This window comes from Ovis aries, chromosome 11 (assembly GCF_016772045.2).
Source record: "Ovis aries strain OAR_USU_Benz2616 breed Rambouillet chromosome 11, ARS-UI_Ramb_v3.0, whole genome shotgun sequence".
Lineage (NCBI taxonomy): Eukaryota > Metazoa > Chordata > Mammalia > Artiodactyla > Bovidae > Ovis > Ovis aries.
The window spans coordinates 14,373,425-14,388,171 of record NC_056064.1 but is presented as its reverse complement, the minus strand read 5'-3'; the positions used below and the strand labels follow the sequence as shown (position 1 = coordinate 14,388,171).

Below are 14,747 nucleotides of genomic sequence, written 5' to 3'. Positions count from 1 at the left end.
CCTTGTGTGGTCAGTCCCAAGTCATTTCATATATTACACTCCTGAGAACACTTGTCCCTCAGAAAAGGGTTCTGTGGTCATAAGATTGGGAAGTACAGTCTTAGAAGTTGCCATTGCACATAAGCACACTAGAAGCTGAGGCCTCCTGCACTGAGGAAACCACTGTAACTCAGTATCAACTGAATGTTTTCCCTATGGAATTTAAAATCACAAAATGCTTATTACTAACGTCTTACGGAGAACCAGTGTTCCTTAAACACATATGATCAGGAGAACTCTGGCCTACAGACAGCAGAGAAAGGCCAGAGTCCTGGGAAAACAGATTTGGTCTCAGAGATCTGGTGTGAGGGGACATGATTTTTCAAAAAGAAAATGAAAGTTAGGATGATTGAGGGTTTTAGTCTGGCTTGTCAGGTTAATAAAGAAAATCCCCCTGCTTCCAGATGGGGGCTCCGAACCTTGGTGTGCATTTGTGATCTTGCCAAAGAAAAGGTATCTGGCCTTTCTCCCAGTGGAGCTATGTCTTCTGATGTAAACAGAAACAGTTTCCCAGAACAAGTTCAGTTTTGAACAGTTCAGCCGTGGCCTCACGCCAGTTCCTCCCTGCCTTGGGTGCTCCAAATACCAGTGAATCAGTTCTCCAGTGGCACCCTGCTCTGTGGTGGTGCAGCACATGGAGCCCAGGGAAAATTCCCAGCCACGTCCTCTTCTCCGGGAGCCTGAGGCCATCCATCGTTTGCCACTGAATCACTGCTGATCTCTTACAAGACCATTTCTGCAGCTAATCCTTTCTAGCTTTTCCTCTGCCTCCACCCCGAGGTCTGGAGTACCTACCCCGACCTTTTCTTTTCCTTCCAGTCTGAGGGCTCAATTAACAGGAACGTTTTCAGGTTTAGTGCCTTCTGATTCAACACCCTGGGTTGAGAGCTAAAAATACCTTCTTTCCAGCTGATGTGTCCTAATCACAATAGCACCAACCCTTTAAATAGCTTTTCTGTGCCAGAGTAGACGTTTGACAGATGGCGCTAACACTCTGAAGGCTACAGGAAGTCTCAGGCTTAAAGTACTGACCAGCCTAGCATTGAGCTTTACTTCTGCTCTTGCATTTCTTCTAGAGAAGAAAGAAGAAAAGAAACCCTCTTACTAAGCCTCAATAATTTATCAGTTCTTAATAGAAAGGTGTATATGATAGTGTGCTTATGCTGTGTCACTAGTGGTGTGAATACTGGAAAATACTGGTTCAGAAAAGGCACCAAATTGTATGGGTCTCCTTGCTTCCTGGCACTGGTCATATCTGGGAGCACTATATTAAGTACATAAGAAATAGCTGCATCTCCAGCCATATCCAGAAAAGAGTCTTTCGGGCAAGTGGTTTACAAACCTATTTTTCAAATTAAGTGCTTGTTTTGCCTTGAAAAACTCAGAGACATGTTACATCTGTATTTTCTAGTTAGGCTCTCTAATAAGGGACAGATATTTCTTCAGGCACAGGGACTAGGTGAGGGTGAGTTCTGTTTCTTTGTTTGGTCATGGTTCTCCCCATTTCCTAAATACGAGTGCATTGCTAGTCAGCACTTAAATACAGTTTGGTTGTTCAAATGGTTTTTTTAAAAGGTGTTCTTTTTAGCAGGTACAGTGGTTTGCAACTTGCTAATGACTGTGTCCCACAGCTGGGTCCCATGTGCAGGTTCCCCCTTCCCGCTCTCCAAGTACCTTCTTCACTCTTACGCCTGCTGGAAGAGGTGCGACCTTAGCTAAAGTAGGAAGATGAAGGAGGGAAGACCACATTCCCATCTTCTAAGATTTTAGGCCTCAGACCCAAAGCCAGATTTGAGGTAGGAGACAAATGAACCCAGAGAAATATCTTAATGCATGTGTAACTGTATTTGACTGTCTTTTAATAAAAACTCTTGTCCTGTAGGACAGATCTCAGTGTCTTAACATTACATTCTCATTCTCCAAGTCTCACGGCTATAAGATTCCATCGTATTTCCCCAGGAGTTCAGATATGTTTAAAAAACAAACATACACAAAGAACTGTGACATTTTGTCAAGAAGTCTGTCCCAGTCTGGCTGGGAAGCTTCTTTACGTTGGCTCCCATTGCCATTGTTTCTGTTTTGTTTTCTCTGATTTGGCTGTGCAGCTTCTTCATTGCTGTGTGTAGGCTTCTCTGGTTGTGGCAAGCAGGAGATACTCCTCATGGCATTGCATGGCCCATTCTTGTGATGGCTTCTCTTGTGGAGCACAGACTCTGGGGTGTGCATGGGCTTCAGTAGTTGCTGCACATGGGCTCCGTAGTTGTGGCTCACAGGTTCGAGAGCGTGGTCTCGGTAGTTGTGGCGCACAGGCTCAGTTACTTTGCAGCATGTGGAATCCTTCCAGAGCAGGGATCGAACCCATGTTCCCTGCATTGGCAAGCAGATTCTTATCCACTCTGCCACCAGGGAAGTCCCATTGCCATTCTTAATGAGTTCACTTAACAGAGTCTGGTTATCCTACCACCTTCAAGCTCTCCAGCTCAAACCTACAATCGAAGGTTTATAAAAATTGACTCACAGAGACTTCGCTGGCCATCCAGTGTTTAAGACTCCACACTTCCAGTGCAGGGGTGTGGGTTCAATCCCTGGTCAGGGAACTAAGATCTCACAGGCTATGTGATGCAGCCAGAAAAATTGACTCACACATAGTTAAGTTATAGAACCCTCTTCCCTCCATGCAGTATTCTGATAGAAATCACGCTAACAGCCATTCAGTAGGAGTAGAGCCAGGTTCCTAACCAGAATGCTTCCAAACACATTAAAGTTATATCCATTCAACTTGCTTACTCTGTCTGGCTGTTGGCCATGTTTTTTAATTCTGGAGTGGGTGAGTGTGTATGTGTGTTTGGGTGCTTCCATTTCTTAGCCTGTCATCTCTTTTTTAGCCTATCACTACTTACTTAGCCTGTCACCTCTTACTTAAAACCATGACATATCTGTAGGCATCTGGGCCTTGCTCTATATATTGTCTAGAACATGTGCCTGTGCAGCACTGTAGAACTTCAACAAAAGATCCTGTCGTGTGTATTTTCTGTTTCCTTGGAAATGGGCAAGAGCCTTGAAACTTGGGAATGGCTTTTACAACTTAAAGCAATCCTCCTCGTGTTAAAGACAGTCCTGTCAAAAGATGTAAGCCAAACTCCAGCTGGTGATGTTGCCTAGCAACTCAGTCTGAGCTGCAAGAGCCTTTCATTGTGGGAACCAAGGTGACAGCCAGAACTGCCTGACCCCCAGAAGGTGATGAAAAAGTATATTGAGGCTCCCTCCTCCTTCAGTCTTGTGCATAATGACGTTGAGATAAACGTTTTGGCTTCTCAAAGAGAACCCATTCTTGAGTTATAACTACTCTGCTTGGTGTTAGTGGAAACTGGAAATAAAAGGAGGGAAATTAAGCCATAACTAAGCATGATGCAGTTGTTTAATGGATGGGCTTTAGTACCTCCTGCCCTGAGTGCTTGCTGGGTTGAATGTGGAAGAGAGACATCAGGGCAAGAATTACCTCCAAAATTAGACCACATCTAAATAGATGTTTTTTACACTCACAAACATAGAAAGCAAAATTATGGTTATCAAAGGGGAAAAGGGAAGGAGGAGAGATAAATTAGGAATATGGGATTAACAGATACATCAGTTCAGTTCAGTTCAGTCACTCAGTCGTGTCCGACTCTTTGCGACCCCATGGACTGCGGCACTCCAGGCTTCCCTGTCCATCACCAACTGCCAGAGCTTGCTCAAACTCATGTCCATTGAGTCAGTGATGCCATCCAACTGTCTCATCCTCTGTCGTCCCCTTTTCCTCCCACCTTTAATCTTTCCCAGCATCAGGGTCTTTACAAATGAGTCAACTCAGGTGGCCACAGTATTAGAGTTTCAGCTTCAGCTCTTCCAGTGAATATTCAGGACTGATCTCCTTTAGGATGGACTGTTTGGATCTCCTTGCAGTCCAAGGGACTCTCAAGAGTCTTCTCTAACACCACAGTTCAAAAGCATGAATTCTTTGGTGCTCAGCTTTCTTTATAGTCCAACTCTCACATCCATACATGTGATACATACTGCTATATATGAAACAGATAAAAAGGATTTAATGTATAGCACAGGGAACTATATTCAATATCTTACAATAACCTATCATGGAAAAGAATAAAAAGTATACACACACACACACACACACACACACACACACATATATATATATGTTTATAAGTATCTGAATCATTTTGCTGAACATCTGAAACACAGTTTTGTAAATCAACTGCACTTCAAATAAACAGATGTGAGGTTTTCCTGGCAGACTTTTTTTTTTTTTGGCAGCCTAACAGCTTATGGGATTTCAGTTTCCTGACCAGGGATTGAACCTGGGCCACAGCAGTGAAAGCTCCAAATCCTAACCACTAGACCGCCAAAGAACTCCCCAGAGAAAGTTGGCTTTGTTTGTTTGTTTTAATTGAAGTGTAGTTGATTTAAATACTGTATTAGTTTCTGCTACACAACAAAGTGATTCAGTTGTGTGTGTATATATGTGCGCACACACACGTTTTTGCATTTTTTCCACCATGGTTTATCACAGGATACTGAGTATAGCTCGCTGTACTCTACAGTAGGTCCTTGTTGTCTACCCATTCTGTCTACCCATCCGCTAACCCAAACCTCCCACTCCATTCCTCCCCCTACCTACCTCGCCCATGGCAACCACAGGTCTGTTCTGTGTGTCTGTGAATCTGTTTCTGTTTCATAGGTAAGTTCATTTGTGTCATACGTTAGACTCCACACATATGTCACTTAGGATATAATACGGTATTTATCTTCCTGACTGCCATCACTTCGCATGGTCATCTTTAGTTCCCTCTGTGTTGTAGCAGGTAGCGCTGTTCTGCTCTTGTTTGCGGCTGAGTAGTCATTCCATTGTATATATGTACCACATCTTTGTCCGTTCATCTATAGATGGACATTTAGGTTGTTTGCTGATCTTGGCTATTGTGGATAGCACTGCTGTGGACATAGGAATGCATGTGTCTTTTTAAATTATAATTGTGTCTGGATATTTGTCCAGAAGTAGGATTGCTGGATCATATGGTAATTGTATTTTTAGTTTTTTGAGGAACCTCCATATTGTTTTCCATAGTAGCTACACCAATTTACATTCCCAACAGCGTAGGAGAGTTTTCTTTTCTCCACATCCTCTCCAGCATTTGTTATTTGTAGACTTTTAAATAATGGCTGTTCTGACTAGTGTGAGGTGGTGCCTCATTCTAGTTTTGATTTGCATTGATCTGTTATCACTGTCTGTCAGTGAGGTTGAGCATCTTTTCATGTGTCTGTTGGCCGTTTGTATTTCTTTGGGGAAATGTCTAAAATGTTTTAACGCCCATGGTATTATGCACATATTGGCATCCCCAACACCTGAGTCAGAGGCTTATTCACAAGTATTGATGGCAGGCACTCATTGTGTCCCAGATACTGTGAGAAGCACAGTGACGAAAAACTCTAGGATCCCTGTGCTCGGAGGGTTTACCGTCTAGGAGAATAGAAAGACCATCCATCACAGCAGTCTTCTCCCATAGAGTATGACTGGTTTTTATTTGGAGAGAATTTAGTTCCTGAGTAATTTAATTCTTACTAGAAACAAATGTAATAAACTAACAACAAAGAAATGGTGTTTATCATCTCTGTTCTTAAAGTTTCTCTTTCTCTGGTGCTGCAGCATCTCATGTTAGCAGTCAGAGAACAAGGAGAGAGAAATGACCTTTAATTCTAGAATGTCATGTCTCTGGTGCTGTATGTAGTCACAAGGAAGACCCCAAACACCAACCTGTTCTTCTCCTGTGTTGATGACTACAAAGGCCTCCATTCTGACCAGAAATGGCAGTCGAGGTTACAGGCCTTGGAATAATCATCTTTGCACAACTTCAGTCTTTCTCAAAAACTTTTGTTCAGGGACTTTGTTTCGTTACTAATTTGGGGTATGATAGTCTCCAGAAGCTTAAGAAATCATTTGCCTGTTTTAAAAAACAAAAACACCTAAACGTCAAGGTTAACAAATTTGATTTGCAGGATTTCTGCAACTGGCACTTTTCTGATCCTGGCACGTGAGGCCAGAGTGGCTCGTGGTGGAGTAGTAGTGACTTGGGAAGTGTTGTTGTAGATTCAGTTGTCAGTCTTTGTGTCCCTGTGGATCTGGGACCAGTGTTCCAGAAGTGAACCCCAACATGGCAGTCGGACATTCACCCATTTCTGTCTCTGTCCACTTCAGTGCGTTTTTACCTGTCTAGCTCCTAGTAATAGTTTAAGGGTACCAATGGCTTAGACCCCCCATAAGCTCCACAGGTAGTTCTCACACACTGGTGCCTAGTCGCGCCTTATTCCGTTTTCTGGCCTAGAACGTGGTGCACAGGCACGTGGAGAGCTTCCTCACACTTGGCTCTGGTGGGGAAAGGGCTTTCTGAAATGTGCACATATGCACGTGACGGTGTGTATCAGGGCCTAATTGAGGGCACGTGGCTCATGGCATCCTTGTTGGGTATTTTAACTGAAAGTGTTGCATTTTGAATCTGTGTTTCTAGACACTGTTTCCAGCAAGCTGCAAAACAACAATGTTTATACTATTGCCAAGAGGAATGTGGAAGGGCAGGACATGTTGTACCAATCCCTGAAGCTCACTAACGGCATTTGGATTTTGGCCGAGCTACGTATCCAACCAGGAAACCCCAATTACACGGTAAGGCCTTTTTCAGAATGGGTGAGATGGGTTCATGGAGGGAGGTAAGAGCCAGGCCTTTTTCAGAATGGGTGAGATGGGTTCATGGGGCGAGGTAAGAGCCCTTTCTTTTTTTTTTCTTAGCATTTTTTAATTGGCCAGAAAAGACCTGGTGGAGTTGCTGCACTCCCCAGATATCCAAAACAAGCAATCAGAAAAGTCCCCAGTTGCATTCTTAGAAGACCTTGTTCTGCCCCCACTCACCAGGAAGGGGCCTCTGGCCACTGGAGTACCTTAGACTCCTCCAGGTATATACAGAGCTGCTCACAGAGCCTGCAGCCTCATCAGTGTTGGTTAATGCTCATCTAGCGTATCTGTGCATGTGGTACTGTGGCAGGCCGCTAAGAGGATTGTTTCCATAGCTCATTTCAAGCTCCTTCCTGCTTTTGGACATAAGGATGTCAAAATCCCTGTACATATGAGCCTCTTTAGTGATACTGTATGTCCTAAATGTTTGTTGAAAAATAAAGGCAAAATGGGACACACCATTTATAGCCTGAAAGGGAACTTTAGAAAACTTCTTCAGTGCCACGCTGGACTAAAATTGAAATCCTGGCCTTATTTTTAGAGGAGGAGCCAGTTGGCTTTGTTAATCTGCACAGCCCTAATACCCTAGGCACTGGCCATTTGTTTACTATTGTAAAATACTGTCTCCCAGTAAGATGCTGCTTGTCATCTGCATTTTGTAAAGTATAAGAAAACCCTTGGGACAGGGGAAATATCATACTCTTCTGTTATGTTCAAGGCTTTTGCACACTGTTTTGAAAGAGGGGAAAGGAAAGTGATGAGAAAAGTAAGGTTCAATAATTGAATAACTGATAAAGCTTTATATTCAGTAGATTAAGTGAGCTCTTCGGCCATTTAGCCGAGAAGTCTGTGACTCCATTCCTTAGTTTTAAGGCAAGCGTGTGTTCATTAGCATACATCAAGGAAGTAGTACCACCCTATACTGAAAATTCTTGGTTTCCCCTTGAAGTAAGCTGGACAAGTGTGTGTGTGTGAGTGATACTACATCCCATCTAACTAGATTGTTTTGCCCAAGCATTTGTGAGCTGAGAAACTTCAGGCTTCTCCCATAATCTGTACACTCCTCCCACCCACCTCCTCCGCCACCAGTCCTTTGTCTTTTTTGGTAGGAAACTGTCCTGTCATTTTCCTCGAGTTCCCCAAGAAAGGGAAAGCCCTGTCTGGTCTTTTGGAGGGACAGGTTTTTACCGTAAAATCAGGTCTTGTAAAATAACTCCATTTACTTCCCTAGAAATTTTCTCAAAGTATGTGTATTTGTGTGTATGTTTTTTTGTCTTTTATCATTCATTATTTAATTGCAGTATTCCATCTCAGGTAGATTAGAGTAGCATGATTACCCCTAGATTGCAGATAAGGAAACCAAGGTTCAGAATAATTAATAACTTATTCAGGATCACAGAAGTTGTTGGTAGGTAAGTTGTGCTAAGAATTCAGATATCTGAACACTTGCCAACTGTCTTCTTTGTGTTCATTAAGGATAGTGAGAATTTTGACAAAGACCTTTTAGTAGTCACATAGTTGATTTAAAATGTTTAAAACCTTTTTATTTGGAACTAATTTAAGACTCACATAAAGTTTTAAAAATGGTACATAGAGTTCCCATATATCTTGCACTGAATTTTCCTCATTGAGAACATCTTACACCCATAGTACAGTTCACCAGTTTTTACATGATTATTTTTAGTTTATTTGGTTAAGGAGTGTACAGTACTGTGAAATCTTATCACATTTGTGATAATCACCACCATGATCAGGAACAGAACTGTTCTGTCCCCGTGAAAAAACTCCTCCTTGCTGTCTCTTTATAGTTAGACTCACCCCATGCCTAACCCATGGGAGTCACTGATACGTTTGTTTCCCATTACTATAATTTTGTCATTTTGAGAGGGTTGTTAAATTCTGTTCCTATCCTTTTCAGACTTTTTTTTCCCACTTAGTATAATACCCTTGACATCTGTCTTAAGTCACTGCATATAATAATAATTTGGTGTTTGGTGTTTTTTTGGTTTTTTTTTTTTTTTTGATGACCAAGTAGTAGTACCGCTGCTGCGGCTACTGCTAAGTCACTTCAGTCGTGTCCAACTCTGCGACCCCATAGATGGCAGCCCACCAGGTCCCCCCTGTCCCTGGGATTCTCCAGGCAAGAACATTGGAGTGGGTTGCCATTTCCTTCTCCAATGCATGAAAGTGAAAAGTGAAAGTGAAGTCATGTCCGACTCTTAGCGACCCCATGGACTGAAGCCTCCCAGGCTCCCCCATCCATGGGAGTTTCCATGCAAGAGTACTGGAGTGGGGTGCCATCGCCTTCTCCAGAGTAGTAGTACACTACATGATAAATCACTTCCTTCATCCCCTTACTGTATGTCATTAAGAAGGTTTGTTTGTCCCAGGGGGAAGAGCCCTCATAATCTCCAAGTAGCTCTGTCTCACCTGGAAAGAGAACTTGTCCCAGGTGAAGAAGTATGTGTTCCAGCCATAAACCTGGAGTAGATGTTTAAGCCCTTGGCTTATTGCCTAGGCAGGGGAGGTGAGTCTAGGTGGGTGGCACTCCTCAGAGGCTGCTGGTAAAGATGTGGCGCATAAGCAGGTCAGTGCTTCGAAAGCTAAAATCCTGGCAAGACCGAGATCTCTTCCCATGTGAAATGAGACCAGAGTCCTAAATCAGATTTTTTTTTCCCCTAAATCAGATTTTTTTAGCTGCTTTTTAATGTACATTTTCTTCTTGCTTTCTTTAGGAATTAGCAAAAAAAAAAAATTTTTTTTAAATGTGTTCCAGCTTTTTTTTTTTTTAATATATTCCAGCTTGTCTTAACTGTGTTTGTTGGAAAGCAAGGAACGGATTTAACCCTAAACTAACCTATTGTTAAAGGCTGGGGTATCTGGGGGAGGGAGGTGACAGAACAGTCCAGAGAAAGAGATTCTTCCTTCTCTTCTTACCCTCCCTCCCCTCCCTCTCCTCCCCTCTCCAAATAGCAGCTCAAACTTTCTGTGTCTAGACTCCTGCCAGTGCCCACCTTGGGCTTTTATTGAGGAAGACAACATTCTCTTACACTAGTGAACCAGAAGTGAATCTCCAACTGGTTGGAAGTTCCAGTACTGCTACAAAGATATGAAAAATACAGATCTGTATTTGAGGGAGGAGGAACTACCCCCTCTTTGGTCTGGGAGTTAACTCCCTTAGCTGTTCTTACTCTTTATAGCTTCCTCTCCTCCTCCTCTTCTGAACCCACATACTTTCCCATGAGAGCTGTCTACAACACTGACAGTGGAGAGGCTGGAGGAGGGGCAGGAAGGCAGGGAAGGGCCTAGAGCTGCAACTCTGACCAAAGTAGGGGGATGTTTTCTATTTATATTTGTATTCTAAAATTAGTCATACATTTTGTTTTACGTGTATCAGAACTGTCTTCCTGATGTATGTCGAGCAGCAGCTCTGGAAATGCCTTAGAGAATGCATATTAAAGCTGTAAATTTTAAATAGAGCCTCTTGTGATGTTCTTTTTGTTTGGCTTGGTTTTGCATTTTTAAAATCTCACTCCTAAAAATAAAAAATAAAATAAAATAAAATAAAATCTCACTCCTTTCGGAGGATGTGAGTTTTCTTAAGAAGTTTGGGGTTGACCAGTCATCTTCCTGACATTTTTGCCAAAAATATTCTGACCTCTTTGAACTTGGTTAAATTGTTTAGTCTCTAGTAAGACAGTAAAGAGGTAAGATAATGTAAAATCTTATGGTGATATATCATTAAAGACAACTTTTGTTCATCTGCTTTAATAAACGAGCGATAATGTCAGTAATAAAAAAAACAGGGATTAAATTTTTTGGTTCTTAATGCAATTTATATGCTTCTTTTGTTAACATTATCGTGAATCTGGTGAATTTGCCTAATCTGGTACAATTCAGGAGTCCGAATCTAGGTTTAAATTTTGCGCTTGTTGACCCACAAAGTGAAAATCTCAGTGTTTAGCATTGAAATCTTTTTAATATTTTAATTTGGTAATTGTTAGACTAGACAGAGGTGGTAATAGAGGCAGAAGCTGAAAGAGAACACTGTTGGCATAAATGGTACACACTCGGTAAATGTCTCTTTAGTGTTAGTTAGTGTTAGTCGCTCAGTCGTGCTTGACTCTTTGCGACCCCATGGACTGCAGCCCACCAGACTCCTCTGTCCATGGGATTTTCCAGGCAAAGGATACTGGAGTGGGTTGTCCATTTCCTTCTCCAGGGGAGCTTCCCAACCCAGGGATCGAACCCAGGTCTCCTGCACTGCAGGCAGATTCTTTACCATCTGAGCTACGAGGGAAGCCCGTGTTGGTTCTTAACTTCATTCCCTAGCAGTGTATGCTCTCTTCTATATAATACAGGGAAGACTAGTTCCTTGGAGCTGCCTAGCTCCTGCTTTTATTTTACTTAGTTATCCATCCTCCTGAGTTGGGACTGAGATAACCGTCCTTGTGAAGACAGAAACTGGAACAGAGAGATGAAATGACCACCAAGTTAAGGGTTTTAGCCCTTCCTTTTCACTTGGTTATAGTGACTCCTAGCAAAGCAGGAAAGCATCTGTCCCCTGCAGTGTTTCCTGTGAATTATTTCCTAACTTTGCAGACCCACGTAGAATGTGGGTGGAAACAGACAGCTTGACATTGATTAAATTGAAATTCTAAAGCCCACAGAACCTCCTATCAGCAGGGTCTCTTTCTTTGGCTGCTCAACGATAGAAACTCTTCTCCCCTTGTATCAGAAAGATCTTCCCTTGAACTGAGTACTTGGATACCTTTTGAGCGAATGCCAGCCTCCGTGCTAATAATCTTCCTTCTCCTTTTCCTCCGCACAGCTGTCGCTGAAGTGTAGAGCTCCCGAGGTCTCCCAGTACATCTATCAGGTCTACGACAGCATTTTGAAAAACTAATAGACTGGTCCGGTGCCCTCCCGCCACCCTGTGATCGGTGCAGGCCAAGAACTCTTTAACTGGAAGAAATTGTTATCGCCATGTAGAATCTGAACCTGAACACACTGAGGCTACCCGCCAGGGTAGTGACCAGTCTAACCTGTGCTAATGTTAGGGCACCGCCTGTTGGATAGCTTAGCTTCCTGTGACCGTCTGTAACCGCTGCTTCAGTCGCTTCCCACCTCGTGCCACCCGCTGCTCTCTGTCCTTACTTGTGGGCTTCTCCGTGCTGTCCTTACAGTGGCTGCAGTTTCGAGTGTAGTTTGATATTTTGTAATCGAGACCTCGTTTCAAGCAGAAAAAGACAACAAAAAAATATTAAAGCAAGGAAAAGTGTCACTGAAACGTAAACTGCACTTTATTGTTTTATATTTTTGTACATAGGAGAAATTGAAGGAATAGTGTGTAACTGAGAGAAGTGTTAAGACAACCGCACAGTCCTGGAGGGAAGAGACACAGTTTGTTGCCACCCCGTGGCAGCCTTGTTCCTGATCACTTTCTTTTCTCTCCAAACTCCTTTTCCTATGATTCCTCCTGCCCTGTATTTTCATCTCCTTTGATGCGCTGCAGCTAGGAATGGTGGTCTTCCTTGAATGGTGCTAGAGGGCGTAGGAAATGGGGCCTTGAGGCACCCAGGCTGAGAAGAACTTACACAGTCCTTTCCCCAGGTCGAATCCGAGAATGACACTGATGAAAAAAATTCAGGAATCAAACCCCACCCCACCCCAGTCTCCCACTCTGGGTTTAATTTAATCTCAGGTCCAACTCACATCTAAAATGTTGGTTTCAGAGTTGCAGCAGATTTACTTGAAATAATAACTCATCCAACCTTGTTTTTCTAAAAAGGAAAAAGATAAAAGACAAACAGGATGTTACCGCCTGAGTACTGTTGACTGTTCAGTAGCAGAGGTGGGGGGCTGGGTCTCCGAATCCCGGTCAGAGTTCTCACTGCAGGACCCTCTCGTTGACTTTCTTTCCTCGATGCCTTTCTCTTACCTTTCCGGTGCCTGCTTCCTTATGGCTCTCCTCACACTCCACGCAGATTCTGGCGCTCCATTCATTGGCATCCGGTGGCGGCAGAGTCTATCCAGGGTTTGGAAGGTAAACCCTGATGCCAGAATGGAGGACCCTCAGTGCTGGAGGCCAGCAGGGCGGGTGTGGGGAGGAAGTGAGCTTCTGGTGCCACGCAGTCATCCCTCGGCTCTCTGATGCTTGGCACTTGGGTTGCTTAGGCTCCCAGGCAGGTGAGATCACCTCAGAGGGCCAAGTTGTCCTTTTCTTCTCTCAAAAGATTGGGAAACGTGAGAACCCCTGCCCCCCTGGACACATGGGGTATGGCTGTCAAAGAGTGCTCTGTGCCCGGAACACCAGTCTGTCCAGCAGGGTTGTCTGTTTCACCTGTGGGCACTGTTGCTGCCCGGCACCGGGGATTCAGCGTCCATGACTGAGACTGCTTCTCAGATGCCCCCGCTTGGGTCCAAGACCTCACGTGGGACTTGGACCTGAAAGTGAGTCCAAGAGGAGGAACCCTAGAAAACAGCAGAAACTACCCTGCAACTGTGTTGCAAGTGAAATGACCCTGACTCATACTACTTGGAAAGCTACGGGGAGCAGGTCCCCCAAAGCAGTTTCTTAAGCCTTGACACTCTCCATGAGAAGAATTCCTAGGGTGAGGGACAGGAACCTCTCAGGCACGTGAAGAACAGGAAGTGGCACAGGATGGTGGGTGGGGGTGGGTGCCAGGTGAGGTAGAGAAGCAGGTGGGTGAAGTTCTGTGGTTGGGAGATTGCTCGTGGAGTCAGTGCAATGCAAGCTGTGAAGAAGGGCCCCACTCCACACGCAGTATTCTCGCCTCAAAGCAGACTGCCATTCCAGGCGGCAGAGCTTGTGGCAGGGTAAGCAGACGAGACTGTGGCACCGAGACGTGTCCCTCCGCCCCTGAAACCCAGCTCCTCAGCCTTCCCAGCAGCCATGGGCAACAGCTGGACTTAGCTGACCTGGCCTGTCTGCCAGCCCTCCGCTCCTTGGAGAGGCTCCCTCCCGGTTTGTCCCTGAGCAGCTGGAGAGGGATTCTGCTCCACAAGAAGGACCCCTCTCCTGAAGAGGCAGAGCCTGTCGCCTCCACCGCAGTGACCCTCGGGGCCCATTTGGAGCTTGGTCAAACGGGGGATGAGCGGAGGTTGCCCTGCAGTCCCCTGTCCGCCGCTGCAGCCTGTCTTCTGTAACATCCCGGCGTCTCATGAAGGGCACGGCAAGCGCACACACACCCAGGACTCTTGCTGGTCAGAGATTCCCTGAGTGTCTGCCCTCGCCCGAGCCTGTTTTGTGTGTCTGTGTTGCGAACCTTGGGACTGGAGAGGAGGGGGAAGAGGGGTAAGTGTTGCCCTAAGAAAACTTATCATTCTTTTGTTGTTGGGATCTGTCCTGGGGGAGGGTGGAGGGCGGGGGAAGCTTGACTTTGTCTTCGTCAATAAACTCTCATTTACGCAAAATGGAGTTTGTGCTGTGTACTTTGTTCCCAGAACTGACACTGGAGGACAGAACACAGCGGGCCAGGGGAAGGTTGGGTATTAATAACCATGCTATTAGAACTTGCCTTTTGGCTGCTCGGCCCTCCCGGGGGTTTAGCCAGATGAAATGTGGAGATGGGCCTGAGGAAGCACCAGATGCCTCAGAGGCTCCTGTCTCCCCGGCGCCCGCTGCTGTCCCCACCACCATCACCACTCAGGCATCTCACTGCAGGCAGTGCTCCGAGGAACCAGTTCATCTTCCCTGGCAGGTCCCCTTCAGGACTCAAGCGGATGGGCCAGGGGCAGCCAGCCAGCCAGCCAGGCACGGGCAGAAGGAGTCCAGCAGAGCTTCTCGTCGGTGTCCTCTTACCCAGGACGTTTCACTAATCCATTTATAAAAAGCGTCTCGGATCTGCACTGGGGGCCTTCATGTTCCCAAATGGATAGAATTAATGCGCTTTCAATCAAGCTT

General features: G+C 44.8%; 1 protein-coding gene across 24 annotated transcripts in view; it reads left to right on the top strand.

The window, feature by feature from the left end:
* AP2B1 (adaptor related protein complex 2 subunit beta 1) overlaps positions 1 to 14,257 on the top strand; it is a 109,512-nt gene extending 95,255 nt beyond the window's left edge. For 22 of the 24 annotated variants that reach the window (XM_012185311.5, XM_004012454.6, XM_060394782.1 and 19 more), the window contains 2 exons: positions 6,600 to 6,754; positions 11,652 to 14,257. In XM_012185311.5, coding sequence (XP_012040701.1) covers positions 6,600 to 6,754; positions 11,652 to 11,726 — 230 coding nt within the window. In that variant the 3' untranslated portion in view covers positions 11,727 to 14,257. Of the gene's footprint in view, positions 1 to 6,599; positions 6,799 to 6,848 lie in introns of all 24 variants that reach the window. The other 2 variants (XM_060394787.1, XM_060394777.1) reach the window with 1 other exon arrangement.
* Positions 14,258 to 14,747: the final 490 nt, after the last annotated feature.